Here is a 19,944-nt window from a genome sequence, read left to right on the forward strand (position 1 = left end):
TCAAATTGTCTGAAAACTGGCATCTACGATGCTGGGAACCTCAAAAGGAGGCCACGATGGATCATCCATTTAGTGCTTTTGACTGAAGATGGTTGCAGCCTTGTAATTTTAAACTGATGTGCTGCGCTCTCCCACAATTGATACAGGGATGTTTGTGGAGCCTCCTCTTCCTGTTTGTTGTTTAATTGTTCACCACCATTCACAACTGAAACCTAGCTGGACTGAAGAACTTTCATCTAATTCACTGGTTGTGGGGTCATTTAGCTCTGTCTGTAACATGCTGCTTCTGCTGTTTACCATACATATAGTACAGTGTTGTAGCTTCACCATATTATCAACCCATTTTTAGCTATGCCAGATGCTGCTCTGGGGATGCTCTCCCGCACTCCTCATTGAACCAGGGTTGGTCTACACAACAAATTTAATAATTATTTTACAGACCTCATGAAGAAACAATCTGTTGCACACCTGTGCACTTCAAAACCCTTTCATGAGAATATTGGAACTAAATTGCCAACCTCTAACCTACCAAAGTTATTAGAAAAGCTCATTTATATTTCATCAGACATCTTCCTCAGAACCAAGTTCAGTGAAATGCCACTAGATACATTTTAGTGTAAATACAAGTTGTATATAAGTTATGAATATAAATTATTACACAGTGTAAGTTGTTGTTGTGAATATTCCAATAAATATGCATTGATCCTCTGGCAGCCCTGAATGTATTGGCCCCATGTTTCACAATCTACTTATGTGTTGCACAATCTACTTATTTTCAGCATTAACATCAATGAAAACAAAGTACTGAGCCAGGATGAATGTTAATCATGACATATGTGCATGTGTGCTTTGAGAAGATACCTGCATATCATTTTAGACCTATTGGTCAACACTAGCAAGAAGTTTTTCACTAAGTAAAACAATAATGAATAAATATACATGCTTAATTATAACTAATTTATATTCAGAAAACTACCTGTATTAGAGGAAATTTTTAATATGTCTTATCTTGCTAGTTAATTTATTCTGCAAAGTGCATTTTAGATGCATGATGTACCTTTATGCTAGTGACTCTTTTATTTATATCAAGTTACTTTAACATTAGTCATTATCCTAGCATTACCTCGAAAACATACACTTCTAAATCAGACACTCATGGGTTTAAGCCCCTAATCTGGGTTAACACCTCAGTGTTAATTATTAGAGCTACTTGTCTTTCAGTTGATATGCTGGCTTGAATTCCCGCCTGGCTGTTCAAAGTGGGCAGAAAAAATCAGGGGTATAATTTTGAATAGGATCAAGAAATTTCTTGTGGTGTCCTGTTCAATATTTATCCATTTACAAGCACAATCAAAACATATTATCTGGTCATTTATCGAATTGTTCCTTGTGGGGCTTTGGGCAGAATGTCAAATGTGTTTTCCTACAAAACAACAGTGACTGCACTTTAAAATAATTCATCGCTTGCGAAACACTTTAACTATCTATCTTAATAAAGTGTGAAGAGTTGTATAAGTGGAGATTGTGACTTTTTTCTTGGAGAGGGTGTTTGAAAACAGTGAACTTATCACAGCAGGATGGCAATTTATTTTCACAGAGGCACTAGTAGTCGTGTGAATGTGAATATTAATAAACTTGCATGGAATAATCCCTTCAATTGAACTGATACCAATGGTCATGTTTTTCGAGATCACCATTCTGTTAAATCTAGCACTGGCTATAGAAGGCTGCTGTCAGTCTTGTTTCAGACCCTATGCATATATTCATGTCTAGAGATATGGGAAACGGTGAATTTTTCAATCCCCAAACTGCCAGTGTCTTGGTCAACATCCTCGCTCACCCAAAGTGTCATTCATCTCATTGCTATTGATAGAACCAAGATTGGCTGTTCCACAAAAAGTGACTCACATTAAAGCTCTTTGAGAAGTTCGGAAAGGAGCTGTCTTAATGTAAGTTCTTTCTTTCAATCTGTAGATGAGGGAGATGTTGCAAACTGTTCAGATCAGAGACTCTCCAAATTACTGAATATAATGCTTTGAATATGAATAAGCTAACATGAAAAGGATGTCTCATACATTATGCCATGTTGGAGACTTCCCCTTCCTGTTCTTGGATTTAACTGTTTACTTCCAAATTAGGGCAGATGCGATCAAACTGTAGATGTTTCAATGTGTTTGAACAATGTCAAGAACTCCTGGGTGGAGCTTCACAGGTCTTATTAAAAGCTCCCCAGTGATTTGCTGTAAACCTTAGTTGTTGTGAGAGCTGGAGTTGGTGCTCGAGATTACCGGTACAATGGGATTGAATGTTCAAATATTCAATCAACTGAAAGAGTTATTTCTAAACAGTAACTCATTCAAAGTCATTCAGAATGCTATCCTGATTCTAATCCTTTATGGATTGGAAGAGTTCCTTGAAAAACGGATCCCTTGTCCGTGTGTTGTGGAAGCGAATAATTGCTATGCTTGGATGTTTTTTCTTTTCCCTTCAGTAATATTGCTAATAATCAGCCTACTGCTGCAATTTGAATCACATCAATGTCATTGGTGTTGTAGGTGTCGTTTTCGGGCAAGAAATTCGACAAAGAGCGAGCAATCCACTGGCCCAGTCGAGAAAAACACGCCAGAAAAGTGTTGTAAATGTGATGTTGTCCCTGCCATTTTGTTATTTAGAATACTGACTCCACCAATAATATGGATCGTCATGTTATTCCTCGACGGTGACTACTATACCTGTGCTGAGATAATGAAAGATAAAAAAGTGACAAAGAAAATGTGCGCCGAATTCAACTGCAATGATAATGACAGTAGTGTTTTATCTGAGCTACATCGTCATTGTGATAAATCGCGGGTGAGTAATGTCTTTAAATGTTCGTTCAACTTTCATTTCCACCGCATCTTTAACGGAGAAAAGCATCTCAACTCGTTTCACAATTGGAGATCAGATCCGACTGGAGTACCAGGGTACCCTATAGTTACTATCGATCATCAGGGAATCAAGAGACCTGTAATGACTCGAGTGTAGGGGAGAGATGCAGTAACTGAGGGGTTTAGTGTGGAAGACATGACTAAAAACTGCACCATTGATGGTAGAACAGAGGGAGGGAAGGACGCCACATGGCAGAGTTGGAACAGAGGCCGGGCATGAAGTTTGAGGAGAGTGCCAAGGGAGAGACAGATGAGCAATGCAGGGATTTGAAGGCATTTGCAGGAATTTGTGCACTGAGCGAGGATGGAGGTTGTCAAGGAGAAGAGGTGATAGAGAGTGGGAGTCAGTGCAAGAGGGGACATACATACGGACATATGAACTAGGAGCAGGAGTAGGCCACTAGGCCCCCCGAGCCTGCCTTGTTAACCTTTCCCTCCCTTGTTAATCAAGAATGTATCTAGCTCTGCCTTAAAAATATTCAAAGACCCTGCTTTCACTGCCTTTTGAGGAAGAGACATCCTAAGGCTCACCACACTCTGATAGAAAAATATTCTCCTTATCTATGTCATAAATGAGCAACCCCTTATTTTTAAACAGTTCTAAACATGGGTGGCAGTTGTTGATCGGGAACTTGTGAGACTGAGGAGATCAGCTACAACGAAGAAATGAGTCTGGAAGTCACAGGGGCATTAATGTGGGTTTCAGAGGCAGTGAGAATGCGACAGAGAAAGAGATGGATAATATCTCAGATAAGAAAGTGGAACAATTGCGGGTGAGGTTTAAATTCTGCTCAGGGTTAATCAGGACACAGAGTTTGCACAGCATCAGATTGAGATTGAGGGAGTAGCCAGCGAGTGAAATGGAGTTGCACGTTGCTGTGTACAAAATAATACCTGATCAGTAACTGCATTTCATAGATGTTGATTGGATTGAACAATTTTGTAATATCTTAGGAGTTGTGACAAAGGTATATATGTGTGCACCTTTTATCATAGGTTAGGGAGTATCCAATGCAGACTAAAAGGGATTGCATATGGGTTCATCTGATATGCAGCACAGAAACAGGCCATTCAGCCAATCAGACCATGCCTGTGTTTCAGCTCCACTCAAGCCTGATCTCATCTTTTCTCATCTAAATCTACCATGGTAACCGTTCTCTCTCAAATGTTTGCCCAGCATCCCTTGAAATGCATCTATGCTATTCGCTTCAACTACTCCCTGTGGTAGCAAGGTCCACATTCTTACCACTCTAAGTAAAGAAGTTTCTTCTGAATTTCCTATTGGATTTCTTGGTGACTATCTTATGCTGATGGCCTCTGGTTAAACTCTTCCACACAAGATGAATAATTCTCTCTGTATCCACTCTGAAGCTCTCATAATTTTAAATATCTTTATAAAGTCATTCCTCAGCCTTCTTTTCTCAAAAGAAAAGATAGCTAACCTATTCCTCCTTTCCTAATATGCATACCCATGCATTTCTGATATTAACCTTCTATTTTTTTTCTGTATTGTCTGCAGTGCTTTTTATAATATGGTGACCAGAACTGTGATCTAAACAAGGTATGATACAGGTTTAGCATAGCTTCCTTACTTCCCAATTCCAACCCTCTTGAAACAAAGCCTTGTGCTTGGCTTGCTTTTTTTGACCATGCTGACCTGTTGTGTAACTTGTAGTGATTGATGTCTTTGTACTCTGAGATCCCTTTCTTCCTCTACCCCACTTAGACTTGCACTTTCCAAATAATAGGTGACCTCCCTATTCTTCCTACCAAGATGTGCTACCTCACATTTATGTGTTAAACTTCACTTGCCAATTATTTTCCTATTCTGCAAGTTTATGAATGGTCCCCTGTAATTTGTTGAAGTCCTCCTCAGTATTGATTATTACCCCTCACCCACCTCTCCTTTCAGTCTTGAAGAAAGCTAGCAATCTCTTCTGCCACTTGTCCCCTGATTCTACATTCTCTGACCTTATTCATTAATCTATTATGGGGCATCTCACCAAGGCATTTGAAAATCCAGATATATTACATCTACTATTTAACCTTGGTCAACTCCTCGACAATTTAATAAGTTGGACAAGCAAGATTTTCCCCTTTGAAAACCATGCTGCACCATTATTATTTGTTATTATTTTTAAATGTTCTTCAATTCTTTCCTTTAGTAAGGATTCCATTACTTTTCCTACCACTGATATTATGCTGACTGGTCTTTAATTCCTTGGACATGAACTGCTGCCCTTCTAAAATACAGGAATTACATTAGCTATCTGCCAATGCTCTGGTCCTACACATTTTTCTAATTAATTATTAAATCTGAGCAACAATGCTTCTGCTATCTTTTCTGTAGGTTTTTCAAAAATATATTGATGCAGTCCATACAGGCCCCAGTTTTTACTTCATTAATTTGTTCAGTTTTTAAAAATGCATCCCTTTTTTATTTTAAATGCGCTTACCTCATAACTCAACTCATCATCCAAGATCATATCTACCTTTCCTATCTTCCTGGTAAAAAGTAAAACAAAGTAATTATTTATTATTTCTGCCATCTCTTTAAGTCATTACCTGTGACATTATGCTGTCTGTCTCTTGATTTTACTATTTTGTTTTATGTTCCTGAATAATTTACTTTCACCTTTACCATCCTGATTTTTTTTTAACTTCTCACCTAATCTCTTCAGATAGCTATGTTTTGCTGTGGTGTTTTTTATTCATGCATAGGATGTGGACGTCGCTGGCTAGGCCAGCATTTATTGCCCATCCCTAATTTCCCTTGAGAAGGTGGTGGTGAGCTGCCTTCTTGAACTACTGCAGTCCATGTGGTGTAGGTACACCCACAGTGCTGTTAGGGAGGGAGTTCCCGGATTTTGACCCAGCAACAGTGAAGGGATGGTGTATATTTCCAAGTCTGGATGGTGAGTGGCATGAAGGAGAACATCCAGGTGGTGGTGTTACCGTGTGTCTGCTGTCCATGTCCTTCTAGATGGTAGCAGTTGTGGGTTTGGAAGGTGCTGTCTAAGGAGGCTTGGTGAGTTTCTGCAATGAATCTTGTAGATGGCACACACTGTTGCATCTAGAAACATCTGGACAACTGTGACCATAACATTATACACTTTAAGATGGTGATAGAGAGGGATACAGGTCAAATATCCTTTGTCCGAAACCCCTGGGGCTGATTTCATTTTGGATTTCAGATAAATTCGGCACTGTGCATCAGTGGTGGAGGGAGTGAATATTTTTGGAAAGGGTGCCAATTAAGTGGGCTGCTTTGTCCTGCATGGTGTCAAGCTTCTTTGTAGTTAATATTTGCCTGTTTTCTAAACCTCAATTATTCTGTTGTGTCTCCATCCATCCAAGGAGTCCCACTACTGTTTAGTTTGCTCTTTCCTTTTAGAGGAATCTATATTTCCTGCATTCTGTTGAACATTGCTTTAAATGTGTCCTATTGTTGTTCTACATCGCTCTTTGTCAATACATTTGAATATTTTATTTTTTAAAGTTCTATTCTCAGTCCCTCAAGATCCACATTTTTCTCATATATAAACTTGGTTTTTATCATACCTATATGGGTTGAGTATCCTTTATTTGTAAATCCGAAAACCAAATACATCCAAAAACCATACTTTTTTTGAACCTCATTTACCTTTAGCATGGGAAGTCTGACTAGTTTTTTGTCTGCACTGTTTACCTGGTGATTTTCTGTGGTGAACATGTCAAAAAGTAACTTGTTACAGGCACCCTGCATTTATTATTCAGTGATATATCTTACTATTCTAGCTATTTTATTTACTTTGAACTATAACTAGTCTAGGCTTAGGCGATTGTTGTGTAAGTTTATATGTGGAATCTGAAAGCCGAATTTATCTGAAATCCAAAATGCAATCAGCCCCAGGGGTTTCGGACAAAGGATATTTGACCTGTATCCTTCTCTATCACCATCTTAAAGCAGATAATATTATGGTCACAGTTGTCCAGATGTTTCCCTACTTTTACTTCCCTAATCTGCTCTGGGTCCATCACCATTATCTAGATTCAATAGCAAATCTTTCCTTGTTAGTCTTTTTACATGTTGGTTTGAAAGGAGTCCTGTAGACATTGTAGAAACCCTTTACATACCTCTTCCACCCAATTAATACTAGGGCAGTTGAAGCCTCCAATTATTACCATTCTGTTTCAAACTCGATTCCTTAATTTGCCTGCACATTTAACATTCATGCCACACAAGTGCCAGGCAATGACCATCTCCAACAAGAGAGAATCTAACCATTGCCCCTTGACCTTCAATGGCATTCCCATCGTGAATCCCTCACTATCAATGTTCTGGGGGTTAACATTGACCAGAAACTGAACTGGACCAGCCATATAAATACTGTGCCTACAAGAGCAGGTCAGAGGGCTGGGAATGCTGCGGTGAGTAACACTTCCTGACTCCCCAAAGCCTGTCCACCATCTACAAGGCATAAATCAGCCTCGTGATGGAATGTCTCCACTTGCTTGGGTGAGTGCAGCTCCAACAACGTTCAAGAAGCTCGACACCATCCAGGACAAAGCTTCAAGAAGCTCAACACCATCCAGGACAAAGCTTCATTGGCACCCCATCCAGCAACTTCAACATTCACTCCCTCACACACAATGCAGCAGTGTGTCCCATCAACAAAATACACTGCAGCAACTCACCAAGGCTCCTTTGAAATTACCTTCCAAACCCATGACCTCTACCATCTAGAAGGGCAAGGGCAGCAGATCCATGGGAACACCACCATCTGAAAGTTCCCTTCCAAGTCACTCACCATCCTGACTTGGAAATATATCACTGTCCCTTCACTGCTGCTGGGTCAAAATCCTGGATCTCCCTCCCTAAAAGCACTGTGGGCATACCTACACCACATAGACTGCAGCAGTTCAAGAAGGCAGCTCACCACCAGCTTCTTAAGGGCAATTAGGGATGAATAATAAATGTTGGCTGAGCCAGCGATGCCCACATTCCATGAATAAAAAAAAAATTCTGCCTTCAACTCCCTACCAGCGTTAGGTGGCATGTAGACAACGCCACTAATATGATAAATCCTTTATTAACCATTATCTCTATCTATATGAATTCTACTTTTGTATTATTGACACCTGCATCCCTACTTTTACTGGCATCATGTTATCTTGTGTATGTAGGTGGTAAGCAGTGGTGTAGTGACATTGTCACTTGTCTGGTAACCCAGACACCCAGGGTAATTCTCTGGGGCCCGGGTTTGAATCCCAACATGGCAGATGGTGGAATTTGAATTCAATCTGGAATTAAAAGTCTAATGATGACCATGAAACCATTGCTGGTTATCGCAGAAAACCCATCTACTTCACTAATGTCCTTTAGGGAAGGAAATCTGTCATCCTCCAGATCCACAGTGATGTGGCTGACTCTGAAATTGACTAGCAAGACACTCAGTTGTCTCAAGCCACTACAAGGCCATCAGCCATCCAGCATCGAACTAGGCACCCGAAACCTGCAAAGGCCAATCTGATTGGCCGACAGTTCTCCAGTCCCTGCAGCGACAGCGCTGTAGTGGACAGAAAAGGAATTTCAAAAAGACATAAGAACACTTGAAATAGGAGCAGAATTAGGCCAGTTGGATCTCGGGACTGCTCTGCCTTCAATATGATTTTGGCTGATCTGCTTGTGTTTCGAGCTCCACATTTCCATCTACCCCTGAAAACCTTTGATTCTTGTTAGACAAGAGAATCAATCTGCCTCTGTCTTCAAATTATTCAATGGCCCTACCTCTACTGCCTTCTCAGGCAGAGAGTTCCAAAGTCACATAACCCTCTGAGAGAAAAAAATTCTCCTCATCTCTGTCCTAAAAGGGCGATCCCTCATTTTAAAACAGTGTCCCCTATTTCTGGACTCACCCACAAGAAGAAACATCCTTTCCATGTCCAGCTTGTCAAGACTAGTCAGGATCTTATACACTTCAATCAAGTCACCCCTCACTCTTCTAATCTCCACTGGAAACAAGGCCAGCCTGTCCAACCTATCTCAGTAGGCAACTCGGTCATTCCAGGTATCGATCTAATAAACATCCTCTGAATTACCCCCAATGCATTTACATCCTTCCTCAAATAAGGAGACCAAAACTGCACACAGTATTTGAGATGTGTTCTCACCAATGCCCTGTATAACTGAAGAAGTCAGAGACCAAGTCCGGGAACTGGAGGCGTAGCTAAGTTCAAAGTGTCCCAGGGTGCGAAGGGTAGGGAAGGCCTGGAAGTGGCTAGAGGTGAGCGATTGGAGCCTCGTGAGAGAGGCTGGGGAATGGGGGGGAGGGAGGTCAAGAAGCCATCGGACTTTAAGAGGGTGGGGGGGGGGTGTGCCCGACTTCAGAAGGGGACACTTAAGGGCCTAAAGTTTTTAAAAATTCATGCATAGGATGTGGGCATCACTGGCTTGGCAAGCATTTATTGCCCATCCCTAATTGCCCTTGAGAAGGTGGTGGTGAGCTGCCTTCTGGAACCACTGGAAACCATGTGGTGCAGGTACACCTACAGTGCTGTTAGGGAGGGAGCTCTAGGATTGTGATGTTGCGGTAGTGAAGGAACAGTGATATATTGCCAAGTCAGGATGGTGAGTGACTTGGGGGGGAACTTCCAGGTGGTGGTGTTCCCATGTGTCTGCTGCCCTTGTCCTTCTTGGTGGTAGTGGTCGTGGGTTTGGAAGGTGCTGTTGAAGGAGGCTTGGTGAGTTCCTGCAGTTCATCTTGTAGATGGCATACACTGCTGCTGCTGTGTGTCACTGGTGGAAGGAGTGAATGGGGTGCCTATCAAGAGGGCTGCTTTGTCCTGGATAGTGTCAATCTTCTTGAGTGTTGTTGGAGCTGCACTCATCCAGGCAAGTGGGGAGTATTCCATCACACTCCTGACTTGGGCATTATAGATGGTGGACAGGCTTTGGGGAGCCAGGAAGTGAGTTATTCGCTGCAGGATTCCTAGCCTCCGACCTGCTCATGTAGCACAGTATTTATACAGCTAGTCCAATTCAGTTTCTGGTCAATGGTAACTCCCAGGATGTTGATTGTGGGGGATTCAGCGATGGTAATGCCATTGAATGTCAAGGGGCGATTGTTAGGCTCTCTCGTTTGAGATGGTCATTCCTTGGCACTTGTGTGGCGCGAATGTTACTTGCCACTTACCAGCCCAAGCTTGGATATTGTCCAGGTCTTGCTGCATTTAGACATGGGCTGCTTCAGTGTCTGAGGAGCCGTGAATGGTGCTGAACATTGTGCAGTCATCAGCGAACATCCCCACTTCTGGTGTTATGAAGAAGGGAAGATCATTGATGCAGCAGATGAAGATGGTTAGGCCTAGGACACTACCTTGAGGAACTCTTGCAGTCATGTCCTGGAACTGGGGTGATTGACCTGTAACCACCACAATCATCTTCCTTTGTGCTAGGTGTAACTCTAACCAATGGAGTGTTTTTCTCCCTGATTCCTATTGACTCCAGATTTTCTAGGGCTCCTTGATGCCACATGCTGTCAAATGTGGCCTTGATGTCAAGGGCAGTCACTCTCATTCACATCTGGTGTTCTGTTCTTTTGTCCATGTTTGAGCCAAGTCTGTAATGAGATCAGGAACTATGTGACCCCAGTGGAACACAAACTGTGCGTAAGTGAGCAGGTTATTGCTAAACAATTGCTGCTTGATAGCACTGTTGATCACCCCTTCCATCACTTTACTGATGATCAAGAGTAGACTGACAGGGTGGTAATTGGTGGGAGTTTTCCTGCTTTTTGTGTACAGGACATACCTGGGCAAGTTTCCACATAGCTGGGTAGATGCCAGTGTTGTAGCTGTACTGGAACAGGTTAACTAGAAGAGCGGCAAGTTCTGGAGCACAAGTCTTCAGTACTATTGCCGGAGCATTGTCAGTGCCCGTAGCCTTTGCAGTATCCAGTGCCTTCAGCTGTTTCTTAATATCTCATGGAGTGAATCAAATTGGTTGAAGACTGGCATGTGATGCTGGGGACCTCCAGAGGAGGTTGAGATGGATCATCCACTCAGCACTTCTGGCTGAAGATTGTTACAAATGCTTCAGCCTTAGCTTCTACATTGATCTGCTGGGCTCTTCCATCATTGAGCATGGGAATATTTGTGGAGCTTCCTCCTCCAGTGAGTTGTTTAATTGTCCACCACCATTCACGACTGGATGTGGCCGGACTGCAGAGCTTAGATATGCTCCGTTGGTTGTGGAATCACTTAGCTTTGTCTATCACTTGCTGCTTATGCTGTTTCACATGCAAGCAGTCCAGTGTTGTAGCTGCACCAGGTTGACACCTCACTTTTAGGTATGCCTGGTGTTGCTCCTGGCATGCCCTCCTGCACTCTTCATTAAAACAGAGCTGATCCCCTGGCTTGTTAGGAATGGTGGAGTGGAGGATATGCCGGGCCATGAGATTACAGATTGTGTTCAAGTACAATTCTGCTGCTGCTGATGGCCCATAGCGCCTCATGGATGCCCAGTCTTGAGTTGCTATATCTGTTTGAAATTTATCCCATTTAGCACGGTGGTAGTGCCACACAACATGGTGGAGGGCATCCTCAATGTGAAGACGGGACTTCGTCTCCACAATGATTGTGCGGTGGGTAGTCCTACCGATACTGTCATGGACAGATGCATCTACGGCAGGCAGGTTAGTGAGGGTCAGGTCAAGTATGTCTTTCCCTCTTGTTGGTCCCCACACCAACTGCCGCAGACCCAGTCCAGCAGCGAAGTCCTTTAGGACTCAGCCAGACTGGTCTGTGGTGGTGCTACGGAGTCACTCTTGGTGATGGACGTTGAAGTCCCCCACCCAGAGTACATTCTGTGCCCTTGGAACCCTCAGTGCTTCCTCCAAGTGGTGTTCAACATGGAAGAGCACTGATTCATCAGCTGAGTGGGGCGGGGGCGGTATGTGGTAATCAGCAGGAGGTTTTCTTGCCTCTGTTTGACCTGGTGCCTGAGACGTCATGGGGTTTGGGGTCGGTGTTGATGACTCCCAGGGCAACTCTCTCCCGAATGTATAACACTGTGCTGCCACCTTTGCTGGGCCAGTCCTGCCGGTGGGATAGAACATATCCAGGGATGGTGATGATGGTGTCTGGGACATTATCTGTAAGGTTTCACTCCATGAATGGGACATTGTCTGTAAGGTATGACTCTGTTAGTAGGGCATTATTAGTAAGGTATGACTCTGTGAGTAGGGCATTATCTATAAGGTATGACTCTGTGAGTAGGGCATTATCAGTAAGGTATGACTCTGTGAGTGGGCGTTATCTGTGAGGTATGTCTCCGTGAGTAGGACATTATCTGTCAGGAACGATTCATGAGTAATTGGTGCAAAGATGGGCTTCCCATCCGAAGCCTTGCCCGCTGTGTAGTCGGGGCAAGAGGGAACCTTGACTTTCAATTCAATTTAATGCGCTCCCCTCAACTGGTCAGAAAAGACAGAGGGTAGCAGTGGAAGGGTGCTTTTCTGAATGGAGAGCTGTGACTAGTGGAGTTCCGCAGGGATCAGTGCTGGGACCTTTGCTGTTTGTAGTATACATAAATGATTTGGAGGAAAATGTAACTGGGCTAATTAGCAAGTTTGCAGACGACACCAAGGTTGGAGGAGTTGCAGATAGTGAAGAGGATTGTCAAAGGATACAACAGGATATAGATCGGTTGGAGACTTGGGCGGAGAAATGGCAGATGGAGTTTAATCCGGACAAATGCGAGGTAATGCATTTTGGAAGATCTAATACAGGCAGGAATTAAACAGTAAATGGTAGAACCCTTAAGTGCATCGATGGGCAGAGGGATCTGGGTGTACAGGTCCACAGGTCACTGAAAGTGGCAACGCAGGTGGATAAGGTAGTCAGGAAGGCATATGGCATGCTTGCCTTCATTGGCAGGGGTATTGAGTATAAAAGCTGCGAGTCATGCTGCAGCTGTATAGAACCTTGGTTAGGCCACACTTGGAATATTGCGTGCAATTCTGGTCACCACATTACCAGAAGGATATGGAGGCGTTGGAGAGGGTGCAGAGGAGGTTTACCAGGATGCTGCCTGGTCTGGAGGTTATTAGCTATGAGGAGAGGTTGGAGAAACTTGGATTGTTCTCACTAGAGCGACGGAGATTGAGGGGCGACTTGATAGAAGTTTACAAAATTATGAGAGGCATGGACAGAGTAGATAGTCAGAAGCTTTTTCCAGGGTGGAAGAGTCAATTACTAGGGGACATAGATTTAAGGTGAGAGGAGAAAACTATAGAGGAGATGTGCGGGGCAAGTTTTTTACGCAGATGGTAGTGAGTGTCTGGAATTCGCTGCCAGAGGAGGTGGTGGAAGCAGGTACGATAGTGGTGTTTAAGAGGCAGCTTGACAAATACATGAATAGGATGGGAATAGAGGGATACGGACCCCGGAAGTCAAAATGTTTTAGTTGACGGGCAATATGATTGGCGCAGGCTTGGAGGGCCGAAGGGCCTGTTCCTGTGCTATACTTTTCTTTGTTCTTTGTTCTTTGTAAAAACCCACCAGTGAGGGGAGCATAAAATTCTGGCCACTGTCCCGAACACTCTGCAGACATGTAGACATTATCTCGCAGCTAACATGCTATTTCACACACACACATGCACACAGTTGGTCATACACACCCAACAACCATGTACACACTCCAATCATGCACTCACATACTGTCTAAAACTGAATCATCTCTCACTTGTGCTCCAGATGAGTGGAGCTTCATGCTGGGAGTCACTCCTCACAACATTTACCATTAAATCTCTAGAGTTGAACAGTTCTGTTGAAGAGTTGTTGTTTAAATCATCCTCTTACCTTTTAACTCATGCCTTTACAGTTCATCGGTGGCGTTTTAATTTTCATATTCCTGGTCCTACTGCTGTTGCTCTACTCTCTTCATCGTTGCACTTGGTGTAATATGAAGAATTATTATTACAAGAATGAATATGATTCAATGCGTGGAAGATTGAAAGAAGATCTGATGATGAAGGCACTGTATGACAAAGCAGATGCAGAGGAAAGAAAAGACGTTAACAACAAGAGCAAAAGATTTCCTTCCCACCCTGAGTCTGTATCTGAGACTCAACCGAACAATAATGGAGCTGAACTGACATACGCGGTAAGTGGAATGCAAAGACAACTTTCCACCGAGTTAAATGAACATGACAAGCTGTGAACATAGAGCAAATGTGACGAATGAAGCCGAAACCAACCAGCAATAATGTTTTAAAATGTTCTGCGGTTTTACAGCCCAGCACATCGTGGGAGTCTGTACCCAGAAATCACATTCCGCTAACCTTTGATCTTTTTCAAGCTTTGATTTAATGGTCAGAGTTTCAGATGTGGAATACTTCATCTGTGCTGCTGACATGAGGCATGAGAACTGAAGCAGGAAAATCCCGGCCATTGAATTACAGAATAGCCCAGGCATACCCAGGAGTTAAAACTGATGTAGACTCGGTACACTCACAGTTTGGTGTTCTCCATCAGGTTACTGTTGTTCCACACTCTTTTACAGGACAGACATGAGGGTGAGGTGAATATCTCCTCTCAGGTGCAGGATACTTTTTCTCCTAAGGACCTCCTCCAACAGGACAATCAGTGTCATATCTAAGAACCTGGGCACCCTTTAACTTAGTCCCTAAGCTATCCTGAAACACACACACACACACACACACACCCTCTCCCCCCCTGCTGTGTGTCAGCTAGCACACTCCACATCTTCAGTGGCAGTGGTTAAGTGGAGCCCACATATACTGCTCCTTGAAAATTCCCTCATGTCTGTCCTGTCACTCTCACTTGCAGCAGCGATTGCTGCTCTGCCTTGCTTGATGCTGTCCACCCATTCCTACTGAAGACCATGGGGACCCCGAACAGAATGCTGATGACCGAGCACTCCCTTTCCCCAAGTGACTTCAATAAGCTGTCCAGTAATACAGAGCAGCACAACACCCAGTCATCGTAGGTGAAGTCTGCATAAAAGTTCGAGAATAAATGTCAGTATAATGCTGGTGATATTTGACAAAATGTCCCAGGAAATCTTCTGATGTGTATCAAAAGTCTTATTCTATCCTCCTGCAGCAAACGAACAGTAGAAGATCGCTATCGGCCTTCATCTCGTGAGATGATGGTTTGTGTTGTGGTGGTCAACTCCGTGCTAAACATCACCTGGTGTGGCTCAGGAACCCCACCCTGGCATGGCAGTCTGCTCACTTGTTGCAGATGGAGGCAGTAGACTGAGGTGCAGGATTCACTGGCTTATGTTTCCTCTGCTTTCTGATCCCTACCAGCTGAGCTTTCACATTGACTCTTCCAATGCTCCTCCAAGCAACCAGCCTTCAGAAGTCATGGCCATTAGCGACTTTCTGTTTAATTGTCCACCATCTTCATATCTGACCGGCAATTTCCTTGTAGTGGAATGTTGGAGGAGGCCCTTAGGAGAACAAGTATCCTGGTCAGGTCATGACGGAGAAGCCAGCTTACTGACAGAGACCTTTGTATGTATGGCCGTCATCCAACTGATGAATGTGGCTGATAGAAGCAGCTGTTGTAGGCTTAGTAATGAATGGAAGCTGATGAAATGAGCATGCTCCAGGACCTTCTGAGTTAGTGACCTTGTTCTGCCAAGAGCTGCCGAGGATATGTCTGAGACAGCGAAGGTGGAACTGTTCAGCTTTTCCTCCTGCCTTGCATCTGTTGTCCTGGTCTCACTTCTCTAGAGGGGTGCGCTGATGATGTAGACTCGGTAGACTCACAGTTTGGTGTTCTCCATCAGGTTGCTGCTGTACCACACTCTCTTATTCAGTTTGAACATAACAGTTACAGATGTAGTCCATGTTCAGCGCGAGGTGCCATCTTGTGAAAGGAATTGAAGCTTCTGCAAGGAATGGCTGCCTGGAGGATCAATAAGGGGCTGATTACCACTTAAATTGCCTGCTTGCACTCATTAAAGGAGCAGCACGGCAGTTTGATGGATTGACCCAATGCCCTCTCCTAATGGCAACCAGCAGATTGCGAGTAAAAAAGTTATTGCTGTCGATTTTAAGCACTATTTAAAGGTGTATCAGTTTTTGCTGAAGAAAATTGGCTGCCTGCTGAAGCTGCTCAGTGTGATCTCCTTCAAGGGCAACATGAGGGGTAAGGTCATCTATGATGGGACAAAATCAAAATCCTTCCAGATCCACAGTGATGTCAAACAGGACTGCATTTGGCACTGATGCTCTCTGGTGTCTTTAACTGGCTGACCTTTTCGTAACTCCAGTCCTACACTAATGTGGTTCGATACATAATTGTTCCTCAGTCGTACATAATTTACAAAGATTAACAGGAGTCCCTGATCCAAGACAGGACCATTCAGCCACTGTTAAACAGCAATGTTCCCAATCTCAGTTGTCTCCTGACTGGGATCAAGGACTGAAAATGCCGTGTAGTGAGAGAATGGAAATCACGTGTCACTGTTTGCCTGCAGGTTCCAGAAAGGCTGTCTGCCCTGCAAAATCACAGAGAGTCTTCAAGAAATGAATGGGAAGGAAACAGGCCTCCACCAAATTAAGTTAACATGCAAAATTACATCCAAAATTGATAGTATTCATTTTTGAGGCTCTAGCCCCAGTGTAAGCTCATGCAAGTGGAGGGGTCAGAGGCTTGGGTCACAATGTTGTCACCTTGTCTCTCTGAAAGCTCTCACTTCAATGAGGCTTCACCTCTGAATGGACATTCACAAAATAATTCCCCCCTCATCCCTCTTATTTAGACAACGCTTGTCAAGTTTTTCTCACTCACTCAGGCTGCAGACTGCCTTTTTGCACTGTAATAACAGAACCTCGTGTTTTTATAGCAAACTTCGAGTACAGGGAGTCATCTGATAGCTCCTTACAGTTGGATGAGTGTGGGTGCTGAGCAGGATAAAATAGAAATGGTTTAAGGGAAGGGTTGACAATATTTTTATTAAGTGGGAAGGGCGTGAGAGGGCGCAGGTTACTCAATGCGGAACTCTACAAGACTTGGTGTACACTTATTAAATCAGTGGCACAGCAATGGGCGTATCTAATATTGAACTATTAATATATATCCACAAATGATACTGGCCCATGTCACATTTTGCTGCACCACCTGTGTTCCAGCACTGGTGGCACGTTTCATGGGATAACTAGAAGGATATGACAATGATTATTAAAGCTTACACTTAGAGGTGCGACTTTGCTTTACCAACAGCCACTCACTTCTGGAACTGATGCATTTTCACAGGAGCTTCAGGAAACTCCGCAACGTTGTTCTAGCAGCAACGCAAAAAGCAAAAAACAATTGGCTCCGCTCAGCAAAGTGCACAAAGGAACAACAGTCTCAAGCGAAGACACCAAAGTGTAATTCAGCATCATTTAGTGAACATTTTTAATTGTAATTGTGTTTTAATTCATTTGATGCAAGTGCCAAATTGTTACATGATGTAAAATTTAAGGGTAAATGTTCCACTGCTGCCCCTACTCTGTGATAGGGATGCACAGTTTTACATTAGGCACTTATATGTGAATACTCGAATGGAAACTGCACCCTTAATTCATTCATTTACTCTATTGCAGATGCCGTCCTCTGAAATCATGCATTTGTCCCATGATAGAAAATACACACTTCAATCATACGTTTGTCCCCTGATACAAAATTGACATTTAAGTTACAGCTTGCTCCTTATCGAAAATATATTTTAGGTCAACAGTGTGGTACTCCGGAATTTGGTGAAATGGGAAATCGGTGCAGTGGAGGATGGAGATGGCATTGCAGCTAGGAATGGTAAATATATAAATAATCAGAGAAATTAATTCGATGTGAAAAATGTTTTAAGCAAAACAATGAGACAGCTGAGACCCTTACCTAAAACTCCTGTGCTGTGAGGTCCTGGGTAACCACAAGTGAAGGAAGTGTCTCCAGTTGCAGGAACTCAGGTTTGAGGAGTGGCTGGAGTCACTTCAGGGCCTATAGGAGGCTGGGAATTTCCTGAAGTACACATTCCTGCAGGTGGTGACTTCACAGCTACAGAGAGTTCAGGAGAATAGTAAGTGGCCACCTGACAGAGTAAGAAGAGACTGGCAGTGTAGGAATGTTCCAGGCCTATGACATTTTCAAAACAAAAAATCACTGCTGAATACAAGTGAGGGAGACAAAGCCTCAGGAGAGTGCAACCTAGAGCACACATATGGAACCATGAGGCAAATGATTGTGTGGGGAAAACAGCAATGTCTTGCAGATGTGAGCAACCACGTCTGGGACATACGAGGGCACCTCAAGCATTGCCTTTTGCTCATCCCTAGATTGTGATACATGCATCGACCAGCTAATGCTCGCTGTTGTAGTGGTCCATGTTCACCAGCCTGTTGACCTTATAGAGGCCCTGCTGACTCTTGCTACTCAGGCCCTTGCTCCTAATGGCCCTGTGCCAACCTGCGATGGGCCCTCCTTCTCATCTGGATGAGAGCCACTACCAAGGCAGGGTTGCCTGCAGTCTGCATCATTGACACTTCATTGACACGTGTGAATGACTTGAAGTGATACATTAAGTGAGCATGTCCTTTACAGGTTTCCATCCACCTCAAAGCCAGGAGGCCAGCACTAATGCCTTCACCTGGCCTCGGTCTGGGCACCACATCCCCACCCCACCCCTTCTCGTTAAAGGACAGCCTGGAGGAAGAGGGATGGATGTTCCTCCCATTTTCTTACTAATTCTTGTACTGAAGCATTACTTTTAACTCCTATTGAACAAAGCAAAATAATGCAAATTGTTAACTCGCTCAAGACAAGTAATTCCGCTGGTCATGCCAAAATAAGCAACAAACTATGGAAGAAGATAATCTCAAATACTGCCACTCCTCTTATTCATAGGTGCAATCTCTCATTTTCAACCAGCATTTTTCCATTATAAATGAAATCTTCAAAAGTTATAAAAACGATGACATGTCTTTACCAAACAATTATTTCCCAATTTCAATACTGTCAATTTTTCAACAATTTGTTTATAATAGATTATATTCCTTTTTGTCATGTCAAAATCTATTGAAATTAAATCAGTTTGGTTTCAGACACCATCACTCCACTGACCTAGCAATTGTCGATTGTTTTGACAGGGGATTAAGCTTCTTAGCACAAAGGGAGAAACACCTCTGCTGTTCCTCAAAAATATTGCTAGAGGATCATTGATATCTACCTGAGAGGAGTACAAATATATTCTTGTGAGGGTACTTAGAAGATTTGGATATACAGAAGTTAAATGATCCTAAGTTTTTTGTTCAATCTATTGTTTTGCAATCGCAACTACTGCGTCTCTCTCAGAATGATATACAATCACAATCATCCTTGTTTTTGCAAACAGTATTACTTGTTGCTGAAGAAGAGGGAAAATAGGCTGAGATGCAAATCTGCCCACAGCTTAATCCATTATTACTTTTCTCTGACAGTAAGAATGTGCCAAAGTACTCATTCATTGAAAGGAGTATTGCTGAAAAAAGAGACATGTCGAAGGTTTTCACCTTGCACTCAACAGGACACTCGAAAAAATACCAGTATAAGGGAAAACAACAAATTATACTGTATGTGAAGAGAGTGCTGATTGTTTGGCAAGTGGTGTTGCCATGGAGAATGCACCACTGATGGTGACTGACAGTTAACTGCCAAACATTGTTTGAAATTTCAGCCAGACCTAATTGTTCAAGGCATTGCCTTGAGGAGGGAGTCAGCAAATGGCTGTCACTTATTTTGTTTAGCTGAAAGAGGCGCAATGTGTGTACATGTTCTTTCTGTCTGCAAAGAACAGGGCCATGTGTATTAATATATGTAGCTTCCAGTACACGCAAATGCATCACACGGCGAGCCCAACTGACAATCATAAATTGGCTGTCAGCGTAATTCTTAGCACACTGAGGATTATTCAGCAAATATCGTCCAATCATGGAATCACATCTAATGTCGGACACTGTGTTTTGAGTTTTGCGAGCACTGGCTG

The 19,944-nt window shown here is 43.1% G+C and overlaps 1 protein-coding gene across 2 annotated transcripts; it reads left to right on the top strand.

Annotated features, from left to right (window-relative positions):
* The first annotated feature begins 2,196 nt into the window (after positions 1–2,196).
* Positions 2,197–19,038, top strand: LOC144695358 (calcium homeostasis modulator protein 4-like). 2 transcript variants are annotated; one of them, XM_078566259.1, is made up of 4 exons: positions 2,197–2,290; positions 2,556–2,850; positions 13,792–14,073; positions 17,169–19,038. In XM_078566259.1, the coding sequence occupies exons 2-4, from the start codon at positions 2,704–2,706 to the stop codon at positions 17,319–17,321; spliced, it is 582 nt and encodes a 193-aa protein (XP_078422385.1). In that variant the 5' UTR covers positions 2,197–2,290; positions 2,556–2,703; the 3' UTR covers positions 17,322–19,038. The 2 variants fall into 2 exon arrangements, with proteins under 2 accessions (XP_078422385.1, XP_078422384.1); XM_078566258.1 differs by having other exon boundaries at positions 2,251–2,850.
* The last annotated feature ends 906 nt before the right edge of the window (positions 19,039–19,944 follow it).

Source organism: Cetorhinus maximus, chromosome 21 (assembly GCF_964194155.1).
Source record: "Cetorhinus maximus chromosome 21, sCetMax3.hap1.1, whole genome shotgun sequence".
NCBI classification, from domain to species: domain Eukaryota; kingdom Metazoa; phylum Chordata; class Chondrichthyes; order Lamniformes; family Cetorhinidae; genus Cetorhinus; species Cetorhinus maximus.